At 53.1% G+C, this 19,789-nt stretch overlaps 1 protein-coding gene across 1 annotated transcript; it reads left to right on the top strand.

Annotated features, from left to right (window-relative positions):
* The first annotated feature begins 1,287 nt into the window (after positions 1-1,287).
* On the top strand, positions 1,288-18,413 carry LOC118618080 (anomalous homeobox protein-like). Its single transcript, XM_036243982.1, has 9 exons — positions 1,288-1,551; positions 4,444-4,571; positions 6,466-6,589; positions 7,618-7,801; positions 8,213-8,330; positions 12,480-12,776; positions 16,067-16,195; positions 18,017-18,101; positions 18,327-18,413. The coding sequence occupies exons 1-9, from the start codon at positions 1,303-1,305 to the stop codon at positions 18,411-18,413; spliced, it is 1,401 nt and encodes a 466-aa protein (XP_036099875.1). The 5' UTR covers positions 1,288-1,302.
* The last annotated feature ends 1,376 nt before the right edge of the window (positions 18,414-19,789 follow it).

Genomic DNA, 19,789 nt, shown 5'->3' with positions numbered 1-19,789 from the left:
GCGGATCCGGTGGGCAGGACTCGAGGCCTCAGCCGGGAGCAGCGCGCCCAAAGGTACTGGGCTTCGGTCAGGGCCTGGGGGGTGGAGGGGTCAGGCCTCCCGACGAACAACCTTGCCCCCCTGCCGTCCCCTCGGTCTCTGCCCAGGGCCAGGTTCCCTCAGTGTCGGGGGCTCCGTCCGCATGAGCCCAGCCCTTAGACTCCTGCCCACCTCTCCTGGAGGCTGGCGGGTCAGCGCTGGAAGAAACTCGGGTCCTGAGCTGAGCTCTCCCGCTTCCGCCCCCTCGGGGCTCAGGGCCTCCTGCCCAGCGCGAAGGGGAAAACTGCGGCCCGAAGCAGGACCCGGAGCCCGCGTGCTGGGGTCCCCACTCTGCGACCTTTGCAGGTGACCTCAGGTCCCGCAGTCATGTCCTTCCTCGGGGACAGTACTGACATGCGGGAGCCAGAGGCACAGCATTGGTGGTCACAGGGAGGCCCAGCGGGGGAATCCGTTGTGTAGGGATTTTTTTTTTAATCGTGTGACTAGGGCAACTTTTAACATATTTTTTCTTTATTGGTTATTTTAGAGGGAGAGGGAGAGAGAGAGAGAGAGAGAGAGAAGCATCGATGAGAGAGAACATCGGTGGCCGCCTCCTGCACGCCCCCCACTGGGGATCAGTCCCACCCACAGCTGGGCATGTGTCCTGACCGGAATTGAACCAGTGGCCTCTTGGTGCAGGGTCCACGCTCAACCACTGAGCCACACAAGCCCGGCAAAATCTTCATGGTTCTCAAATGATAAGTTTGCATTTTTTCTCCCAAAATCAAAATAGTTAAGACCAGAGGGTAGTAGTCCTGCTGCTGCAGACCCCACGACTCTTGTAGGATGTGAGTGGCATCTGCCCAGCCCCCGGCCCAGCGCATGCTGGGGAGTCTGATGACCCGACACACGTGGTCCTGCCCCCACTGAGCCCAGAGGAGTGAAACAAAATGTAATTACCACGTGTGTAAGGACAGGTGGAAACAGTAGGGTTAGAACAGTAGGGTTAGAGGGGGGCCTGTGGGGCCACGGGGGAGTACGAGAATGGTTCAGAGGAGTGAAGGACATCACACAGCGCAGTCTGGGTGCACAGCCCAGGGCTAAACGATTTGGACGGAATGCACATAGATGGGTATCTGGTCCATTGCCTCTTCTCAGGTAACCTCTCAGTACTACCTTACGAGTGCCTGTGGCAGGAGGGGCCTCTCAGAGTTGGTCTGGGGATGGCACTGGTCATTGTCATGACTGTCACCTTGTGTGCAGAGGGGCACAACTCAACACAGTATGCAGAGTTTCCTGAAGCTGCTGCGGGAGAGTGGAGGCACCAACCCACCCTTGGAGGAGCTGGTGACCCTCGCTGGGAGGCTGTGCCGGGACCTCCAGGATGACCTCACCCAGGTGCAGCCCTTGGTCACAGCTGTGCTGGAGAGCCAGCTGCGCCTGTACCTCCTGGACAACGAGGACGTGGCCCTGGTGTGTGCCCGTGTGCTGGCCCAGCAGGAGCAGCACCAGGCCGCCTGCCGACTCTTGGAGGTAGGACTGATGGGGCAGGGAGCAGAGAGGGAGGCGGCTGCCCCCAGCATCCTGAACAAGATGGAAAGCCCGCAAGTCAGCAAGAGCCTGGGGAGCGGCGCTGTACCCGAGCCAAGATGTGTCCCTCTCACTTTGTTAAGTTCTAAATATCTTGGTAATCAGAAAAAAGGATCCATTTATCAAATCTTTATTGAGTGGGGGTCCTGGCTTGGAGGGTTGGCATACCAACCAATGAGTCCAACAGTCAAAGAGACCCAGGATCTCAGGCCCTTAGCCAAAGGTCCAGACTGCAGAACTCTGAAACCAGAAATTTCTTTGCCACTCATCTGGAGGTACTGAGAACCTCAACCCATTGGCAGGAAAACCTGACCTGCGTGATGTAAAGGAATTTATGGTCTTTATTTATCCACTTACTGTGACAGTGGTATATTTTGTTGCCTAAATATTGACACTTTTGAACTCAGAATACTGCCTGCCGCAGACTACATGGGGTGGTACACATGACATGCTCAATGCCTGTGTTACTTCCTAAAATCGGAGAAATTCTGAGTTCCAAAATACAAGGTGCTCAGAGGGTTTCAGTCAGGGGTTTGAGGGCCTGTCTTTCCCTCTCTTAGAACATATTACAGCCCATGCATAATTCATACTGATTGTGCCGTAAAGTTACCCAGTTCTTCCAAGTTCTTTGTATTTCCACTCCCACCCCTCCAAGCCATGAGGTGTCCTCCAGCCCCTCCGTCGGCCTTCACACAGTAGCTGGAGGAAGTTGCAGAACTGCAGATGTACCATGTGTGCACCAGGGCAGTGGCCCCCAAGCCCGGGATCTGAGCTCGCCTGCTCTCCAGGCTCATCTCCACACTCTCCCCACTTCTCCACAACGCCCATGCTGCTTCCTTCTGTTCCTAGAATTCCCCAGATGTGTCTTTGTCCCAGGACCTGTGCACATCCATTCCCTCTTCATGAGTCTGGTGCCTTCCCACCTTTCTGGTTTCTGCTCTAAATGTTGCCCCTTCTACGTAGTGCCCTATTATCCTCAAGTTCAGCCCTGCATTCTACCCTCAAATCCCTTCTTCCAGTTGTGATTAGAATCCTACTATTGGTCAGTTTGAGCTTCCTCTGCCCCCCCTTGCTGCACCGTGAGCTCCATGAAGGAGGGGGTCACTCCTTTCTCACTGAAGGATCAATGACAGCTGCGACATAGGAGAGGCTCTGTGTTTAAAATCTGTCCAAACAAACAGGTGAAGTAAGGAAACAAGGGAACGCAGTTGAGGTGTAGTAACTGCCGTGAAGGCGTTAATGATGAAACGTGTGAATGACACCGTGAGGATAAACTCTCTGGACAGGAATTGTAAGTTCTGTGAGGAGGTGATGTGTAGTGGTGACCTGAATGGTAACGATGGAGCCACCGCAGTTTCCAGCCCAGAGCCATGTCCTGTAGGCGGGGGGTCCTGTGGGCTCACTGACTGTTGTGCCAGAGGCTGACGGCTGGTCCTGGCAGGAGACTGCAAGTCACGGTCCAGCCAACATGGGCTTTTTCTTTCTTTCTTTTTTTTTAATGATTTTTTTTTTTAGAAAGAGGGGAAGGGAAAGAGAGAGTAACATTGATGAGAGAGAAAATTGATAGGCTGTCTCCTGCTCGCCCCCTACTAGGGATCCAGCCTGCAACCCTGGCATGTGCCCTGACGAGGAATTGAACAGGGACTCTCAGTTATGGGACGACGCTCAGTCTACTGAGCCACACTGGCCGGGCATCATGGGCTTTTTCTAATTCTCAGTACCTTCCTCACCAAGATGGTCCTGAGAACACTGGCATTAAAGGCAAGAAATACACACACTGACCGTGGTGTCTGGGGAAGGCCAGTACCAGTGTCCTTGGCCACCTTCAAAGTCCAGTTATTAAACAAGTCACACAGGGTGTAGACCAGGACCCTTCATCGCATGTGCCTCAGAACATGCTCGCTGAGGACCGAGGAGCCAGCCCTGCTGGGGGCAGAGAAAAGTCTTTTAGATAAGACATGAGTCAAGCCCTGGCCGGTTTGGCTCAGCGATTAGAGCGTCGGCCTGCGTTCCAGAGAGATCTGGGTTCGGTTCGGTACCTTGGTTCCAGTTTGTCCCCGGCCCTGGTTGGTCATGTGGGTGGCAGCCACTCGATGTGTCTCTTTCACATCGATGTTTTTCTCTCTCTCTCTCTCTTCTCTCTCCCTCCCAGTCTGTCTGAACAAAAAATGGAAAAATGTCCTCGGGTGAGGGAAAAAAAAAAAAAAAAAAGATGTGGGTCAAGCTTTGGAACCTCCAAAGTGACAGTGTGGGCCCGGCCAGTTTGGCTCAGTGTTTAGAGCATTGGTCTGTGGACCAATGAGTTGCAGGTTCGATTCTGGTCAAGGGCACGGACCTCGGTTGTGGACCTTGGTCAGGTCATGCGGGAGGCAACCAGTCGGTGTGTCTCACATGGATGTCTGTCTCTCCCTCTCTCGTTCTCCTTCTCTCTCCCTCCCTCTCACTCTATCTGATGATAAATAGAAAAATATTCTCAGGTGAGGAATTTTTAAAAAATGACAATGTGTTTCCAGCATGGCTCTGCCTCTTGTGTAGCTGTCGGCCAGTCATCTATCTGCCCTTTGCCTCATGCCCCTCACCTGTAAGGATTGACTGAAGCTGTGATCACCTTGTGCGATTTGTGGGAGGGTTGAAGTGCTGACATGAATGGGTGGCCAGCTGGGCCAGCAGGGACAGAGCACTGGACCTGGTGGGGGTCAGCGCACTGGCCATCTGGTCACACCCTTGCTGCTGGGCACATCTGTGAGCAGCTCTTTCCAGGGGTCAGGTGGGTTCGGGTGGCCGTGCTCCGGGGTGGGGGAGGGTGGTAAGGTCTCAGCGGGCTCTTCTCAGCAGGGATGCCGGGTACCAGGAGGCAGTCTGGAGCTGGTGCAGCTCTGGAATGACATTCACTACCATGTGGTCATGAAGAGGCTGGGCGTGGCCACACTGACTCCTGTGCAAAAGTTCCGCTGCAGGAAGAGGTATGCACTGGGCTTTATTGTGCGTATTCCCTGGGCCTCCCGAAAGATGTGCCATCCAGAACCACAGAAGGGCTTATCACCAAGCAGGGTGATAAGGGCAGGGAAAGTCAGAAGAAGCACCTAGTCAGAAGGTAATAGGCTCCTTATCAGCCAGCGTGCCCGACGCTGAGCCCCACCCTCCACCTGGTCAGCTGGCCATGGGGCTGCTTTGCCGCAGAGGAGAGAGTGGTCCCAGAATGCAGGTAGAGCACTCTAGCTGCAGCAGGAGCCAGTGCCCTAGCAAGGGCCCGCACGCAGGGAGTGTGACTTCACTACCCATCTGTCTTGTTGGAGCCTCAGGTCAGGTTCTGCAGGTGGTTCGGGTCCCAGCCGGGGCCCTCCGCTGCACCTTTTAGAGAGTTACAGAGGAGAGTTCAAGTAGTGTTCAGGAGGTTGCCTGGCACACAATAGATACTAAGTAGACGTTTTGTATATATATACATATATATATAAAATAATCATCACCATGACCATTAGCTACACTAAGGAAACATTACTACTACTAGTTGTTATTGTTACTGGACGAGGAAACCAAGGCACAGAGAAGTTCGTGACTTGCCTCGGTCACACACGAGATAGGCAAAGCCAGGATTCCAGGACACACCCTGGGCCTGTAGAGCTTTTGTTCTCGCTCTTGTGTGTCTCTGCTGACCTGCAGGGCCCATGTCTCCCCTGCGCTCCTGACAGCCCAGGTGCCGGGACTCTGAGCCATGGGTTCTGGTTTGTGGCTTGGTTACTAGAAGAAGAGATGGACTCCTTTTGGGCCAGAGAGAATTTTATTAATGCCGCCTGCCAAATAGATTGAGATATGTCCTCAAACCCAATAGTTAATAAACCTGGGGGTCTTCAGGGATTCAGTTGTGTCCCTCCATACATGACCTTCAAGAGTGCAGTTCAGCACAGCAGATGGTCTGAGCCCAGCAGACAGTTTTTGTGACGAGTCCTCTACTTTCTGGGTGCCACTGGAGGTGCTGAGGGCAGAGACGGCTCATTTTCCCAGAGCTGACCTTGGACGATACTCATTAGTCAAGGAAACAAAGTACACCCCATAATTCAGCGAGCAATGCTGGACAGAGAAGTTGTTCATGAGGGGCTATGACGTATTATTCTTTGCTGGGGGGAGGGGCTGCGGTGGAGGCCGGTCCCCTCTGGAGGAGAGACCTGAGCAAGTGGAGGGCGGCCCCAGGGGCACGAGAGGGTGGCGTTGGATTTACAGCAGGTGATCAGCGAAGTAGCAGAAGTAGGAGGATCTTGGAGTCTCTGATAGTGGCCAAAGAAAGGGCTGTGTCAAGATAGAATTTGGAGGATTTGCTGATGGCTTGGGTGCGTTGGAGGAAGAAAAGAAAGAACAAAGCTGGATTCCGGAACTCTTGGCTCAGTGACAGGCGTATGGTTGTCTCTCGCCGAGATGCAGGGGACAGGAGCTGGGGCAAGATTTGGGGAGCTGGGGATCCAGCTTCTCTTGGGATTTGGGATGAGTGGGATGCCTTTTTGACACCCGTGGGGACTTGTTCAATTGGTGTTTGGATATCAAGTCTTGTATAGACAGATGCTACTTGAGTCCGTTACTATTTCCTTTTGAAACAATTCAAATTTACACAAGAGTAAAGTATAACCAACCTCAGTACCCTCATCATCCAGTTTCAGCAGTTATTGGCCATCTGTCACTTTGTCATCTCCCTGAGTGGTAGGGGAAGCCCTGGCAAGACCTCGAGAACGCGGGGGGCAGGGCGGGCCATGGTCTTGCGGGGGGGCAGTGAGATGAGAGGCATTTCGGGGATGCCCACTGTTCCGACGCACCTGGGGCGTATCCAGAAGGGACATTTGTAACCACCTCCTCACTGTCCTCACCCAGGAACCCGCCGCCCCCCTCCCTGTGCCCAGACGGCCTGAAGAGCCGGAACTTCCCCAGAGACATTCGCCAGAAGTTGCAGGACTTCGCAGCGGGTGTGAGCAGCAACCCCAGCAAGGCTCAGCGGGTAAGAGCCCGTGAGGCCCAGGCCAGGCCATCCTCCTGTTCACTGGTCTCCACCCTTCGATGGCATCTGCCCCGCCTCCCCAGTGGCATGTTTGCCAGGGTGCCGGTGGTCTTCTGCTCTACTTGCACCCTCTGGGGACAGGACCTCACTGTCTGGCAGCCCCTACAGTCGCGTGTGGCTTCACAGATGCTCAGTGAACACCCGCTGTGGCCAGGCACGGGTACCAGGGTGAGGAGTGTGGAGTCTCTGCCTTGGTGGAGCTTGGGGCGCTGGGGAGGCAGATGCGGGTGGAGCCCAAGGCCTGCAGAGGCAGGATGTGAGCCCCCAGGGAACTGGGCGGGGGTGGGGGTGGGGTTGAGGGGGTGGCCGGTGGTTTCCTGCTGCTCAGGAATCTGGTCATCCACCCTCCCCGCGACTCCTCTCTGCTCTGTTTTGTTTGGTCAATCTGATTTCCTCCGTCCGATCGTCCAAGTTTTCTAAGTTTTTGCTCTGTCCACTTCTGGTGCTTGTCCAATCTAGGGGCTTCTCCTAGCTTGGCTCTGCCCACCTTGGTCCATGTTCAATTAGCAGGGTTTTACCCGTGAGCTCCCAGCTCCGGGTCCAGTGGCAGGGCTGTCCCGGGATCGCCCGCTCACTTCTGCCCCCCGCACCCCCAGTCCAGTCGCAGGCTCTCCCGGGATCGCCCACCTGGAGGGCTGAGTTCTGTGCCAGGTGCACAGGAAGAAAAGGCCGCGGGTCAGAGGTCGGCGTGCTCTCCAGCGGGCAGTGGCTGGTTCTGGACACGGAGGCCCCGGCTCTGCCTGTCCTGGCCGAGTCCTCCCGGCTCTGGGTGGCCGTCGACGTGCCCGTGGCGTGAGGGAGGAAGGAGCCTGGGTCGCTCCGTAGGAGGCCTGTCCACGGCTCCGTGGGCGCCCGGCCTGCTCGTTGCCCCGGGCCTGCCGTGCGGTTTGTCCACCCGGGTAGCACGGTCGCCCCTGTGCGCCGTGCGCGCGGATGGAAGCCGGGCTCGAGGCCGATGTTTCCGGCAGGAGATCCTGGCCGCCGAGACCAGCCTGACGGCAGAGCAGGTCTACAACTGGTTCGCCAATTACCGTCGGCGCCAGAGGGCCGGTCTCCGGCGCATGGAGCTGGCGGACTCTGCCGAGGGCCCGCCGCAGCCCTCAGGCCCCCACCACCCTGGCTTCGGCTGTGTGCGCCCGCCTCAGTGGTCAGGTGAGTGGCCCGAGGGTCCCGGTGGGGGAGGGGCTGACCCCAGACGGCCTGGTTGCTGCAGCTGTGTCCAGCGCCAGGCCTAGATAGGGTCGCTCCGGTTACAGGGACGCTCCGCCTCCGATCTGCATGTTCAGGACCAGACTCTTCAGGAGCCAGAAGGTTGAGGCTGAGGGTCAGGCGGGCTGCAGCTGTCGTTTAGCAGCCGCTGTGTGGCCAAAGGTAGAAGTCAGTGGATTTGGGAAGTGAGCCAAGCACCAGGATGCTGGGTGTCTAATTATGGATTGTCCTTCAGATCAAAGATGGATTGGGGACAGAGAATTTGGGATGACTCGGTGGTTACTGTTCACCTGCTGGGAAGGAGGCTGGAACTTAACTTCATCCAGCCTCTCCTCCCACCTGACGTTTCAACAGGAGGTGAGGACAGTGGGCCTGCAAGTTCCCTTGTGACCACCCAAGGGCTGTGGGAGCCTCTCGCCCTGGCCTCGGACTTTTCCGGAGAGGAGACAATCCCCAAATCACTGGCTCCCAGGTACTGTCCTCCCCACAGGCTGGGGACCTTCTCCCTGTTCAGCGCCCCTATCCTGGCTAGGAGACCATGCCAGGAGTGGGCGTGGGAATGTTGGGCCAGCCCTGGACCAGGTCCCTGATGGCTGAGAGCAGAGACAGCTGTGACCCCAGAGGCCAGGGAGCCACTGCAAGGAGCCCAGGCCCAGGACCCTGCACTTGTTCAAAGGAAACTCACAGCCTGACTTCATGTGTGTGAAGAAAGAAAAATACACAAACCCCTTTTCTAAAGGCAGACCCAGCTGTCCTGTTTGTTTGTTTTTGGTATTTTGTATGGTTTGTGTTTCATTGAGTTGGTAAGAGCCAACAATGCTTGAGTACCTACTGTGTGCCAGTGATAATACCTGGGCCCTGACTCCAGACCAGCACTATCTGGCTCTCTGCCTTAGGCAGGTTCCTGTGACTGGGGTGGGGTTGTTGGCAAAGACCCGGAAACAACATCTGAGAGTGTGAGCATTTGTGAAATGTCGATTCCTTACATTATCATCACCTGCTGTGTAGTGTTCCTTTAAGGTCAGTCATCATCTAGTCAACCCACTATTAGGGTCTTCCTAGTCATTTCTAGCTTTCAGTGTTGTGGAAGAAGGCTTCATTGAAGGCCCTTGAACTGCTAATGTATCTTACTTAGGTTTCTAGTAATCCCTCTTTTTTCTTTTTAACTTATCTTTATTGTTGAATGTATTACAGATGTTCCTTCTTTTCCCCCTATTGACCCCCTCATCCTCTCTCCCGCCCCCCCTCCTGCCTTTCCCCACACTGTTTTCTGTGTCCATTAGTTATGCATATAAGATCTTTGGTTTATTTCTTCCCACCCCCCACTCCCCTTCCCTTTGATGTTTGTCAGTCTTAACCAATGTGTACTTATTTTTTAAAATTAATTAATTAATTTTTGTTACAGATGTTTTTCCTTTTCCCCCACATGTCCCCAGCTTTGTTGTCCATGTCCATTGTTCATGCACACACGCATATAAGTTCTGTGGTTTATCTCTCCCCTACCACCCCCTCTTCTGGGGATTGTCAGTCTGTACCCCCCTTCCACGTCTTTGGGACTACCCCATTTCTCAGACTGTTACGTTCATTATATTCCACAAATAAGTGAGGTCACATGAAACTTGTCTTTCTCTGTTTGGCTTATTTCGCTTAGGATAATACTTTCCAGCCCTGGCTGGTTTGGCTCAGCGGTTAGAGCATCAGTCTGCGGTCCAGAGAGACCCAGGTTCGGTTCCTGCTAAGGGCATGTACTTAGGTTGCAGTTTGTCCCCAGCCCTGGTTGGGTCGTGCGGGTGGCAGCCACTCGATGTGTCCCTTTCACATCGATGTTTCTCTCTCTCTTCCTCTATCTCCCTCCCACTCTATCTGAATAAAAAATGGAAAAACGTCCTCGGGTGAGGATAAAAAAAAATACTTTCCAGGTCCCTCCATATCATCTCAAAGGATAAGAGATCTTTCTTTCTTACAGCTGCGTAGTACTCCATTGTGTATATGTACCACAGCTTTTTTATCCATTCGTCTACTGATGGACATTTGGGCTGTTTCCAGATCTTAGTGATTGTAAATAGTGCTGCTATGAACATGGGGGTACATATATTCTTTCTGATTGGTGTTTCAGGCTTCTTAGGGTATATTCCTAGAAGTGGTATCACTGGGTCAAATGGCAGTTCAATTTTTAATTTTTTGAGGTAACACCATATTGTTTTTCATAGTGGCTGCACCAGTCTGCATTCCCACCAGCAATGTACTAGAGTCCCCTTTTCTCCACACCTTCGCCAACTCTTGTTGTCTGATGATTTGTTGATGGCGGCCATTCTGACAGGTGTGAGGTGATACCTCATAGTTGTTTTCATTTGCATTTCTCTGATGATGAGTGATGTTGAGCATTTCTTCATCTGTCTCTTGGCCATTTGTATGTCCTGTTTGGAGAGGTATCTGTTTAGTTCCCTGCCCATTTTTCAGTTGGGTTCTTTGTCTTCCTTTTGTTGAGCTGTATGAGCACTCTATATATACTGGAAATTAACCCTTTATCTGATATATCATTGGCAGTTATGCTCTCCCATACAGTGGGTTGTCTTTCCATTTTGATGATTGTATATTTTGCTGTGAAGAAGCTTTTGAGTTTGATGTAGTCCCATGTGTTCATTTTCTCCTTTGTTTCTGTTGCCTTAGGAGATGTATCAGTGAAAATTCTGCTGCTCTGTATGATGTCTGAAATTTTGTTGCCTACATTTTCTTCTAGGATTTTTATTGATTCATGAGTCACATTTAAGTCTTTTATCTGTTTTGAGTTTATTCTTGTATATGGTGTAAGTTGATGATTTAGTTTCATTTTTTTGCATGTAGCTGTCCAATTTTCCCAACACCATTTATTAAAGAGGCTGTCTTTACTCCACTGTATGCTCTTGCCACCTTTGTCAAATATTAATTGAGCATATTGCTTTGGATCTATTTCTGGGTTCTCTGTTCTGTTCCACTGGTCTATATGCCTGTTCTTGTGCCAGTACCAGGCTGTTTTGATTACAGTGGCTTTGTTGTATAACCTGAAATCTGGTAATGTGACCCCTCCTACTTTGTTCTTCTTTTTCAAGATTGCTGTGGCTATTCAAGGTCTCTTTTTGTTTCATATGAACTTTTGAAGTGTTTATTCTAGTTCTGTGAAGTATGTTGTTGGTATTTTGATGGGGATTGCATTGAATCTATAGATTGCTTTGGGTAGTATGGACATTTTAATGAGGTTAATTCTTCCAATCCATGAACAAGGTATGTGCTTCCACTTTTTTGTATCTTCCTGTATTTCTTTTTTCAATGACCTATAGTTTTCTGCGAATAGGTCCTTTATTTCTTTGGTTAAGTTTATTCCTAGGTATCTTAATTTTTTTGCCACGATGATAAATGGGATTGTTTTTTTTAGTTTCTCTTTCTGTTAGTTCATCATTGGTGTATAAGAATGCCGTCGCTTTCTTGATGTTAATTTTGTATCCTGCTACTATGCCAAATTCATTTATTAAGTCTAGTAGATTTTTGATGGAGTCTTTGGGGTTTTCTATGTATAGTATCATGTCATCTGAGAATAGTGACAGTTTCATTTCCTCCTTTCCAATTTGGATCCCTTTTATTTTTTCTTTCTGTCTGATTGCCGTGGCTAAGACTTCCAGTACTATGTTAAATGAGAGTGGCGAAAGTGGGCATCCTTGTCTTGTTGCTGGTCATAAGGGAAATTATTTTAATGTTTGTCCATTGAGTATGATGTTGGCTGTAGGTCTTTCCTAACTGGCCTTTATTATATCGAGATATGTACTTTTTTATTTTTAATCCTCACCTGAGGACATTTTTTTGCATTTATCTTCAGATAGAGCGAGAAGAAGAAAGGGAGGGAGGGAGAGAGAAAGAGAAACATGGATGTGAGAGAGACACATTAACTGGTTGCCACCTACATGATCCCAACCGGGGCCATGGACAAACTGCAACCAAGGTACGTGCCCTTAGCGGGAACCGAACCCGGGACTCTCTGGTCCTTGGGCCGACGCTCTAGCCCAGGGCCAATTTGTACTTCTTAATCCCTTCACCTTTTACACCCATTCCCCTGGGGCTCCAGCATCCTCAACCTCCCTCAGCCTCAGTTCCTGCTGGTTTTACAGCCAGGAGTGATGGGGATTCTCTTCCTGGCACTGGAACCCTAAACTGGGCAGGTGGTGTGGGACGGGGACCCCTCAGTCTTCAGGGAGGACCTTCCCAGCCGAGGTGCCCTCCTGATTTTATCTGCCACACATGGGTGTGGGCCCAGCCCGTCTGCCTCCGCTCCTCCTGCCAGTCCGGATGTGGCTTCTTTAATTCTGTAGTTGTAGGACTTCCATTCAGTCTGATTTCAGGAGGTTTTGAATGATGGTTGTTCTGTAGTTTAGTTGCAATTTTGATGTGGTTGTGGGAAGACGCAGTACCGCTTACCTACCTGCCATCCTGACCGGAAGTCCAGTGATCACGCTTTCTGAGTGTCTCTAGAATGTCTGCAGCCACAGGGTGGACATGAAGGGGCCGAGCTGGGGCGTGGTGGGCCAAGCAGTCAGTGGGCACCTTGGCCTGCCTCTCTCCACCAGGGGGCAGTGTTCGTGCTGCTTCCCAGGTCTGCGCAGGGTGGTGGGATGTATCCAGAGGGGCCTGGCCACGGTCCTGCCACTCTCCCTCCCATGTGCCCTGACCCTGGTCTTGTCGCACTGGCTGCCCACAGCAACATGCTGGACCCCTCTTCAGCTGCCCCCAAGTCATGGCTGACGTCCCTTGCACTGGCGTCCTCCAGGGATGTTTCCTTTCGGACTGGACAGCTGGTTCACAGTCACGAGGTGGACTTCACGATGCCTCCTGCAGACACCTCCATGGCCGTGTCTGTCGCCACGCTCGCTGAGCCCAGCCCCACAGGTGAGTGCCCTCCACGTGGCCCGTGGGTCTCTGCGCCAGCTGTAACTACTGCACAGGTTTTGTCGGGTAGAGAGCTGTGGGAAGGGCTGGGACTTCCTGCTTAAATCCTGCATTAGATTAGACCCAGAACCCCTGTACCTAAAACATGCTCTCCCACAGACATCACAGGTTACATTTCTCATGTGTTTTATTTGTCAAAGTAAAACATGCGCACGAACTAAAATAAGACAGCAAGGAAAGAGCAGGAGCGAAACGAGGCAGATCCAGCCCTGCCCCCTCCACTCCAGGCCCCTGACTGCGGCCAGGAGCTGCCGCTGCAGAGGGTGAGCCTCTGAGACCCCCCCCCCCCCCGACCACTGTCGCCCCACTGTGGAGGCACCATCGTCCCTGTTCCTTTCTTGGTTATCACTGTCGTTGTCTAGCTCCGGAGCATGTGTGCTTCGACATGTGCATGTATTCTGTGCCCCGTACGACGGCCTCTGCTGACGTCCCACCTTGCAAGGGAGATATTGACACTGAACTGAGTCCATCACCCAAATTTCCGAGTCTTCTGCGGCTGTGTACATGTTCTCATGGAGTTTCTACTGGCCTTTCTTTCAGTCTTACGTTGCCTGCTGTTTGTTCACATCCTCGAAGTGTCCCCTCTGAAGTCTTGCTGCGGGAGCACTCTCTCTTCCTGTCCCCGACCCTGATGTCCCCCTGGGCCTGGGCTGCGGCCACCATCCCGAGAGCCCCTGCAGTTGCTTCCCTGGGTTTGCTCCAGGGTGTCCTGAGTGACAGGTCATTCTGTTTCCTGACATCTGTCTTATGCTGGAGCATGTTTTCATAGGATGAATGCAGAATAAATGTTCAGATAGAAGTTCTCCAGTTGCGTTTAATCTGCCCTCACATTAGACTAGTCAATGTTGTCAGGGGCAGAATTCCGAATTCGGAGTGGTCTTTCCACTGGGCAACCAAAGGCCTGGTATCACTGCGGCAGGTAGTGTCGCTGATAAGTCACAGGTCACTCTGACGTGTGCTGCTTTGCAGGTCACCTGTGATTCCTTTATCATGACAGTTCTATTTTATGTAAAAAAAAATTTTTCCCCTTTATTGATTTTAGAGAGAGAGAGGAAGGGAGAGGGAGAGACAGAGAGCAACATTGATGAGAGAGAACATTGGCCGCCTCCTGCATGCCCCCCACTGGGGACTGGGCCCACAACCTGGATGTGTGTCCTGACCGGGAATTGAACCGGCGACCTCTTGGTGCAGGGTCGATGTTCAACCACTGAGCCACATCGGCTGGGCTTTATCGGAACAGTTTTAAAGATTACAGTTATAGAGATAACAGTGTCTAACAACATTATGTAATTTGCAGGAACACTTCATCATAGTTGGTATCTGTATACTAGTCGTGTGCTTGACCTGATGTTACATATATTCTGATCCCTTGATGCAGTTCTTCCTCCCCCACCTCCTCCCCCTGGTAACTACCCTTCTGTGGTCTGTATCTGTGAGTTTGGTTTTCTTTGTTAGTTCTTTTGTTACTGTTTTGTTCTCTCGTCCGTCCACCACAAATGGTGAAGCTGAGGAGGGCTTTTTGTTTGTTTGCGTGAAGTCTGGGTGTTAGGAAGTTGCACAGTGATGGTCCCAGGGCGGAGTCGTTTCAGTGCGTCTTGCTGTTAAGCCTTTGAATGTAAAACAAGAGAACACGGTCCCCTTGACGCTCTGGGCATTTTCTGGTTATGTTTACTTGATAGTTTCTTCAATAATTGCGTCCTTCCGTGGTCTCAGTTTTCCTTTCTGAGCAGAGGTGTAATGTGGCTGTCGGAAGCCCGGGCCCAGGCTTTCAGAATGCTTCCCTTGTTTCTCTCGTGTTCTCTCCGTTACTGTGCGCACTTCTGAGGGTGTTTCGTAGGCTCTGTCTTCCAATACTTTGTTTTGACAGTTAAATATTTTAAGAGAAATCCAAGCTCTGTTGCTTTTATAGATGCAGTATTTTCTGTTTCTCCGATTGTCCTAATTAGAAGTCCCAGAAACTATGCTTTGTTATCTGGAGGCAGAATGTTGGGACCGTGGATTCGGGCTCTTCCTTGGGTGCAGAAGGCTGAGAACAGAGAGGAGGCCTGTAGACTGGTTCTTCTGGAGAAAGTGGTTGAGTTTGGTTATGTTGGCCTTTCATTTCTTGCTGTCCATTTGTTTTTAGCACTAGTGAGTCAAGTTGGCCTGTGGTATTTACTAAGCAGGTGGGGTGGGGACAGTCCCTGACCCACTTCCCACTGGATCAGGGGAGCTGGTCTCCATGCGGCGTCCAGCGCCTGTGAACTCGCTTCCCTTCTGACCCCCGAGCCCCAGGATGTCACCCTGCTCTTCTCGGTTCCCTCCCTCCCTTTACCCTCAGGGTACTTGGCCCCTGACCTACGCACCCGCTTCCTTTCAAATGAAGTGCCTCCGGGGCCGTTGCTGTGCCCCAAGCCCGCAGAGCTGGACATCACCCAGCTGCCACTGCCCCTCCACCACCCTCTCTTTGTTCTGGGATTGTGGCTTTTACTTCTCTTTCTCTCGGAGGACAAGATAAACCATAGAACCAACTATGTTCAAAGTGGCACTTAACGTATTTCATGTACCTCAGAGCCTCTTTCAGGGTCTGCAGGAAACAGCAGAGAGTGGAGGTGTGTCTCACACCAGATGGTCAGGAGTCTTCCTCTGGCCATAGCAGGTCTGTGCAGCCGGTGGGCAGGGCAGGTGGTCTCTCGGGAGGGCAGTGTAAGGCCAGGCTGCTGGCCTGTTGTGGGTCTGAGACCAGGGCCGTGTAGGCCGACCCAGAGCAGAGATGGACCTTCCTTCTCGGCTCCCTGTGATCCTCGATGTCTGTTGACCCAGAACTGATCAAGTGCACAGGGACTTGCCTTGAAGAGTGAAAGGTGAGGTGCGGTGTTGTGGGAAACAGTCTCAGCAGAGAGAAGGGCAGGCAAGGTCACGGCACCCTGCTCCTCCGTGGAATTCTGGTGAAAGCGTAGGTGAGAGGTGAGATGGCCGAAGTGTTGTATGGGAGGTGGGCAGATTCAGATGCCGCGTCCTCCCGGTGGGGACCGCGTGAGGTCTAGAGCGACAAGGTAGGTTGTGTCTTTGTTTTGTCCTCTGGAAGCCTGAAGGGGCCACGGAGACGGGCAGTTGTGGCTGGTCCTGTTCAGGGAGGGGGGCTGCGACTGGCCAGGCTGGACACTCCTGTGCTACGGGTCATGAGCCGAGCCTCTTCCTCCCCGAATTGGGCTGTGGACTTGCCTTCTGTGCAGGATTTGCTGACCCCTCCAGCAGTGACCCCCGGAGCACATACCTCGAGGAGGGTCTGGGCACCAGCCTGAGCCAGGGAGAAGGACAGGCGGGCAGCTTCCTGGTGCCACAGCCCCCACTGCAGGCTCCGGAATTCATCCTCCCGCAGAGGTAAGCCTGCAGAGCCTGTGGCTCAGGGGAGACTTTCCACAGGCTCCGTGGGGAGCTGGGTGTGCAGACGCCTGCTGAGCGGAGCCCATGAAGTCCTTTGCTTGCAGGTTTCTGGAAACTACAACTGTCCCCTAGCCTGCATCTCCCAAAGACAAGAGGGTGGTTTTCCCCTCAGACGAAAGAACACCTGGACACATGAGAGGGGACAGGACACCTGTTCTGTGGACAGTGCTCAGGCCTCTTCCCTCAGTTGTCCTGGGCCCCAGCAGCCTCTTTCTGCCATTTTGTTTTCCCCAGATAAAGGCGATCAGAGTTCCTGAAAAGCATAAAGATCCTTGCTTTATATCCAGACTGTAGACTCTAAGGGTTTTGGGAGGACCGTGGGCAGCCTGGTGCTGTAGCCTGGTCGTGAGGCCGGGACAGTGGGCCAGGAGCCTACAGACAGGTGGACAGAGGGGTGTGTCGGGGGTGTCCTCTGCTGGAGAGGGAATGCTACAGGCTGACCTCCAGGACCAGGGTTTGGGTCTCCCTAATCTGCCACTGAAGGCCAGGTGCCCAGTGAGGGCAGAATTACAGGGGGACACAAGAGAGGGGCACTGACCCCAAGTCTCAGGCTCTGCTCCTTAGGACACAGCTCGAGGGTGGGAAAATCCCAACAATGCAGCTGGACTGTCCTTCCATCATGACCAAGAGTTGTGAGGGGCAGCCCTGGCCAGTTTGGCTCAGCGGTTAGAGCATCACCTCGCAGACCACAGAGTCGTGGGTTCGAACCTTAGCTGCAGTTCAGTTCCTGACTCCGGGGGTTGTGTGGGAGGCAACCAATCGATGTGTCTCTCTCACGTCAATGTCTCTCTCTTTCTCTCCTTCCCACTCTATCTCCGAAGAGAATTGAGAAAATGTCCTCGGGTGAGGATTGAAAAAAAGAGTCGTGAGGGGCAGATGCTGCCACAGGGGCTCCCCTGGCCTGAGCCTTGGGCTCCAGCAGCAGCCCCTCTGTGCCCTGATCTGACAGCTCGATTCCTCTTTGGAAACAGTGTCACGGGGGGTGGTTGGCAGTCAGTGAGCCGACGTGTAGACGAGGCAGAGGGCAGTGTCCACCACGTGCCGAGGCTGCGCTGCGCAGGGCGACCCCTGCCTCCGCAGGACCACAGCCCTGCTTTCTGCAGCTGCATTTCGTAGAGTTTCACATGCATGAAATCATACAATATGCATGTATCGTTGGTCTGGCTTATTCTGCTCGGCCCGAGTGCTGGCTCGGCTCGGCTGCTGCCCGTATCGGCAGTCCTGTTGCCGAGCCCCATCCTGCTGTGTTGGGTCGTGTATGCTGACCCATCGCCTGGGAGCATTTTGGAGTCCCGGTTTGGGGCAACAGGGACCATGGCCGGACAGGTGTCGTTCGCACACCTGCTCATTTTGTGCCTGTGCACACCTGGGAGTGGGGTGTCCGTGCTCTTAGGGGACAGCCAGGCAGTTGTCCCTGGTAGCTGCACCTGTCACTGTCCCTGCTGTCTCTGTTGCTCCTCCGGTTTGGTTCTAAGATCCTCGTGTCTCCTTCACACCGTGGGCCTGTCCCTTCTGCGTGACCTTCTCTTCACGGTTCTCTTGAGCTGCTCTGATGCACGGAACTACCCAAGCGGCATGCTTGACGCATCACAGGCCCCTCTAGTGCCCTGCATCCCTGAGGCCCCGAGGGAGGAGACTCTGAGCAGCGCACCTGGAAGGGCTCCTGACACGCAGAGATTCTCAGGGCGCATCCCTCCCCGGTGGGTGGTGTGAGCTGGTGCTTGAGGCACGGCCTGTCCTGACTCGTCCCTTTTGCAGCCTCCCAGAGCTGGCACCTGCCCCCTCCGCCTTTCCGAGCCCTGCGCCTGCCGTGCAGCTGAGCGAGCCCCTGCCGTCTTGCCAGGTGAGGTTTTCCTCAGAGGTGACGGCAGGTTCCGTCCGAACTCCTGGATTGGCTCACGCCTTTGGAGGGACTCAGCCGGCCGAAGATGAGCACGAGGGGTGGATGCCTAGAGTCTGGACATCGGTGCAACAGGAGCTGGGGGTGCTGTGGGGCAGGGATGTCCAGGGGGCGGTGGGGAGCCAGGAACGGGGTGCCTGCGTGTGTAACGCTGTGTTGGCTTTCCAGGTGCCGTGGCCCGACAGCCAGGCCTCCAGCGACGCCTTCTGGGGGGCAAGGATGCTCCTTGAGCTTTCTGGGGGCAGCCTGGGCTGAGCTGCCCTTGGAGCCAGGCCCGCGTCCTGGGAAGCAGGCGAGACATTCGGCCGTTCAACACAAGTTACAGAGCTTCATCCAGAATGAAGAAGGAGGTTCCCAAAGTTCCTGTGGAGTTCTGCTAAGAAATGTTTTGGGCTCCTTGGGCCACGCCGTGTCGGGATAGTTTGGTTGGCAGCTCCCAGTGTTTGAGGAAGCATTTTAAACACGTTCAGAAGTCAGAGATTGTTCTGCTCAGGCAGCAGCTGACGGCAGGGTCCAGCTGCTGGGCCGGTTGTGGGTGTGGAAGGCCTTTCTAGGGACAGGAGGCTTCCACTGCAGCCACCCTCCTGTCCGTTCTGTGGCCAGACTCCCACCCGTTAACGTGGTGAGTGAGGTTGACAGCGTCCTGACACTTGTGTGTCTGTGGGGCTTCTACCCAGAGGCTGTGGGGTGACTCATTAAGTTTGCAAAACAAATGTTGTATTCAATTAAATTAAAGTTTAGTGTTCTGACTGCCTCGTTTTTATTCACTTTGCTGTATCCCAAGCACCCGTCCCTGTCCCTCCCTGACCGTCTGCCAGCGGCCAGCATGTCACAATGTGAGTGATTAACCAGGCGTCACACAGACATTCCAGTGATTTCTCATGTCTCCGTTTCATACGCATGGTCACCTAATTAACACGCTGCGGGAACAGGGAGCTGCCCGGCAGCGGAAGCAGCCGTGCACAAGCACAGGGCGCCATGGGCCAAGTGGGGTGCGTCTCCTGGCGCATGAGACCCCTATTGCACAGGTGAGTTGACACTCAGGAATAGGCCCGAGATTCTCATCCCGTTGTGTTGGTCGACGTGTGTGCTGAACAGCTTGTGTGATACAGCAGGGAGCAAAGTCAAGTTGGTGTTCACGGTGCTCATGGGATAGTGGGGGAGACAGGAACCGCGGGGAGTTGTGGGGAGTTGCCAACAGGATGGTGTGAATGGGGGGCAGCTGAGAGCCTGGACATGTGGAAGCCAGTGCTTGAGAGAGAAGACCCTGGTCTTTTGTCCTGAGGCGGGTCTCTTGTAAACAAATATATGTGAGTCGTGAGTCATGCTTTCTTATCCAATCAGCTACTCTGTGTGTTGATCAGAGTGTTCAAGCCATTTACATTTAAGGCTATTATTGATATGTACTTATTTATTGCCACTTTTGTTTAGTGTGGTTATATTTTTCTTCCTATTTCTTCTACTGATTACAGCAGTCCTTTTAACATTTCTTGCAGTGCTGGTTTGGTGCTAAAATAGTCCCTTAGCCTTTTTAAAAATTTTTTCATTTCTTGTTCAGATAGAGCAGGAGGGAGAGAGAGGAAGAGAGAGAGAGAAACATCGACATGAAAGGGACACATGGAGTGGCTGCC

Source organism: Molossus molossus, unplaced genomic scaffold (genome assembly GCF_014108415.1).
Source record: "Molossus molossus isolate mMolMol1 unplaced genomic scaffold, mMolMol1.p scaffold_m16_p_53, whole genome shotgun sequence".
Classification (NCBI taxonomy): domain Eukaryota; kingdom Metazoa; phylum Chordata; class Mammalia; order Chiroptera; family Molossidae; genus Molossus; species Molossus molossus.
Note: the sequence above shows the minus strand (reverse complement) of the source record. Positions and strands in the feature narration are given on the sequence as shown.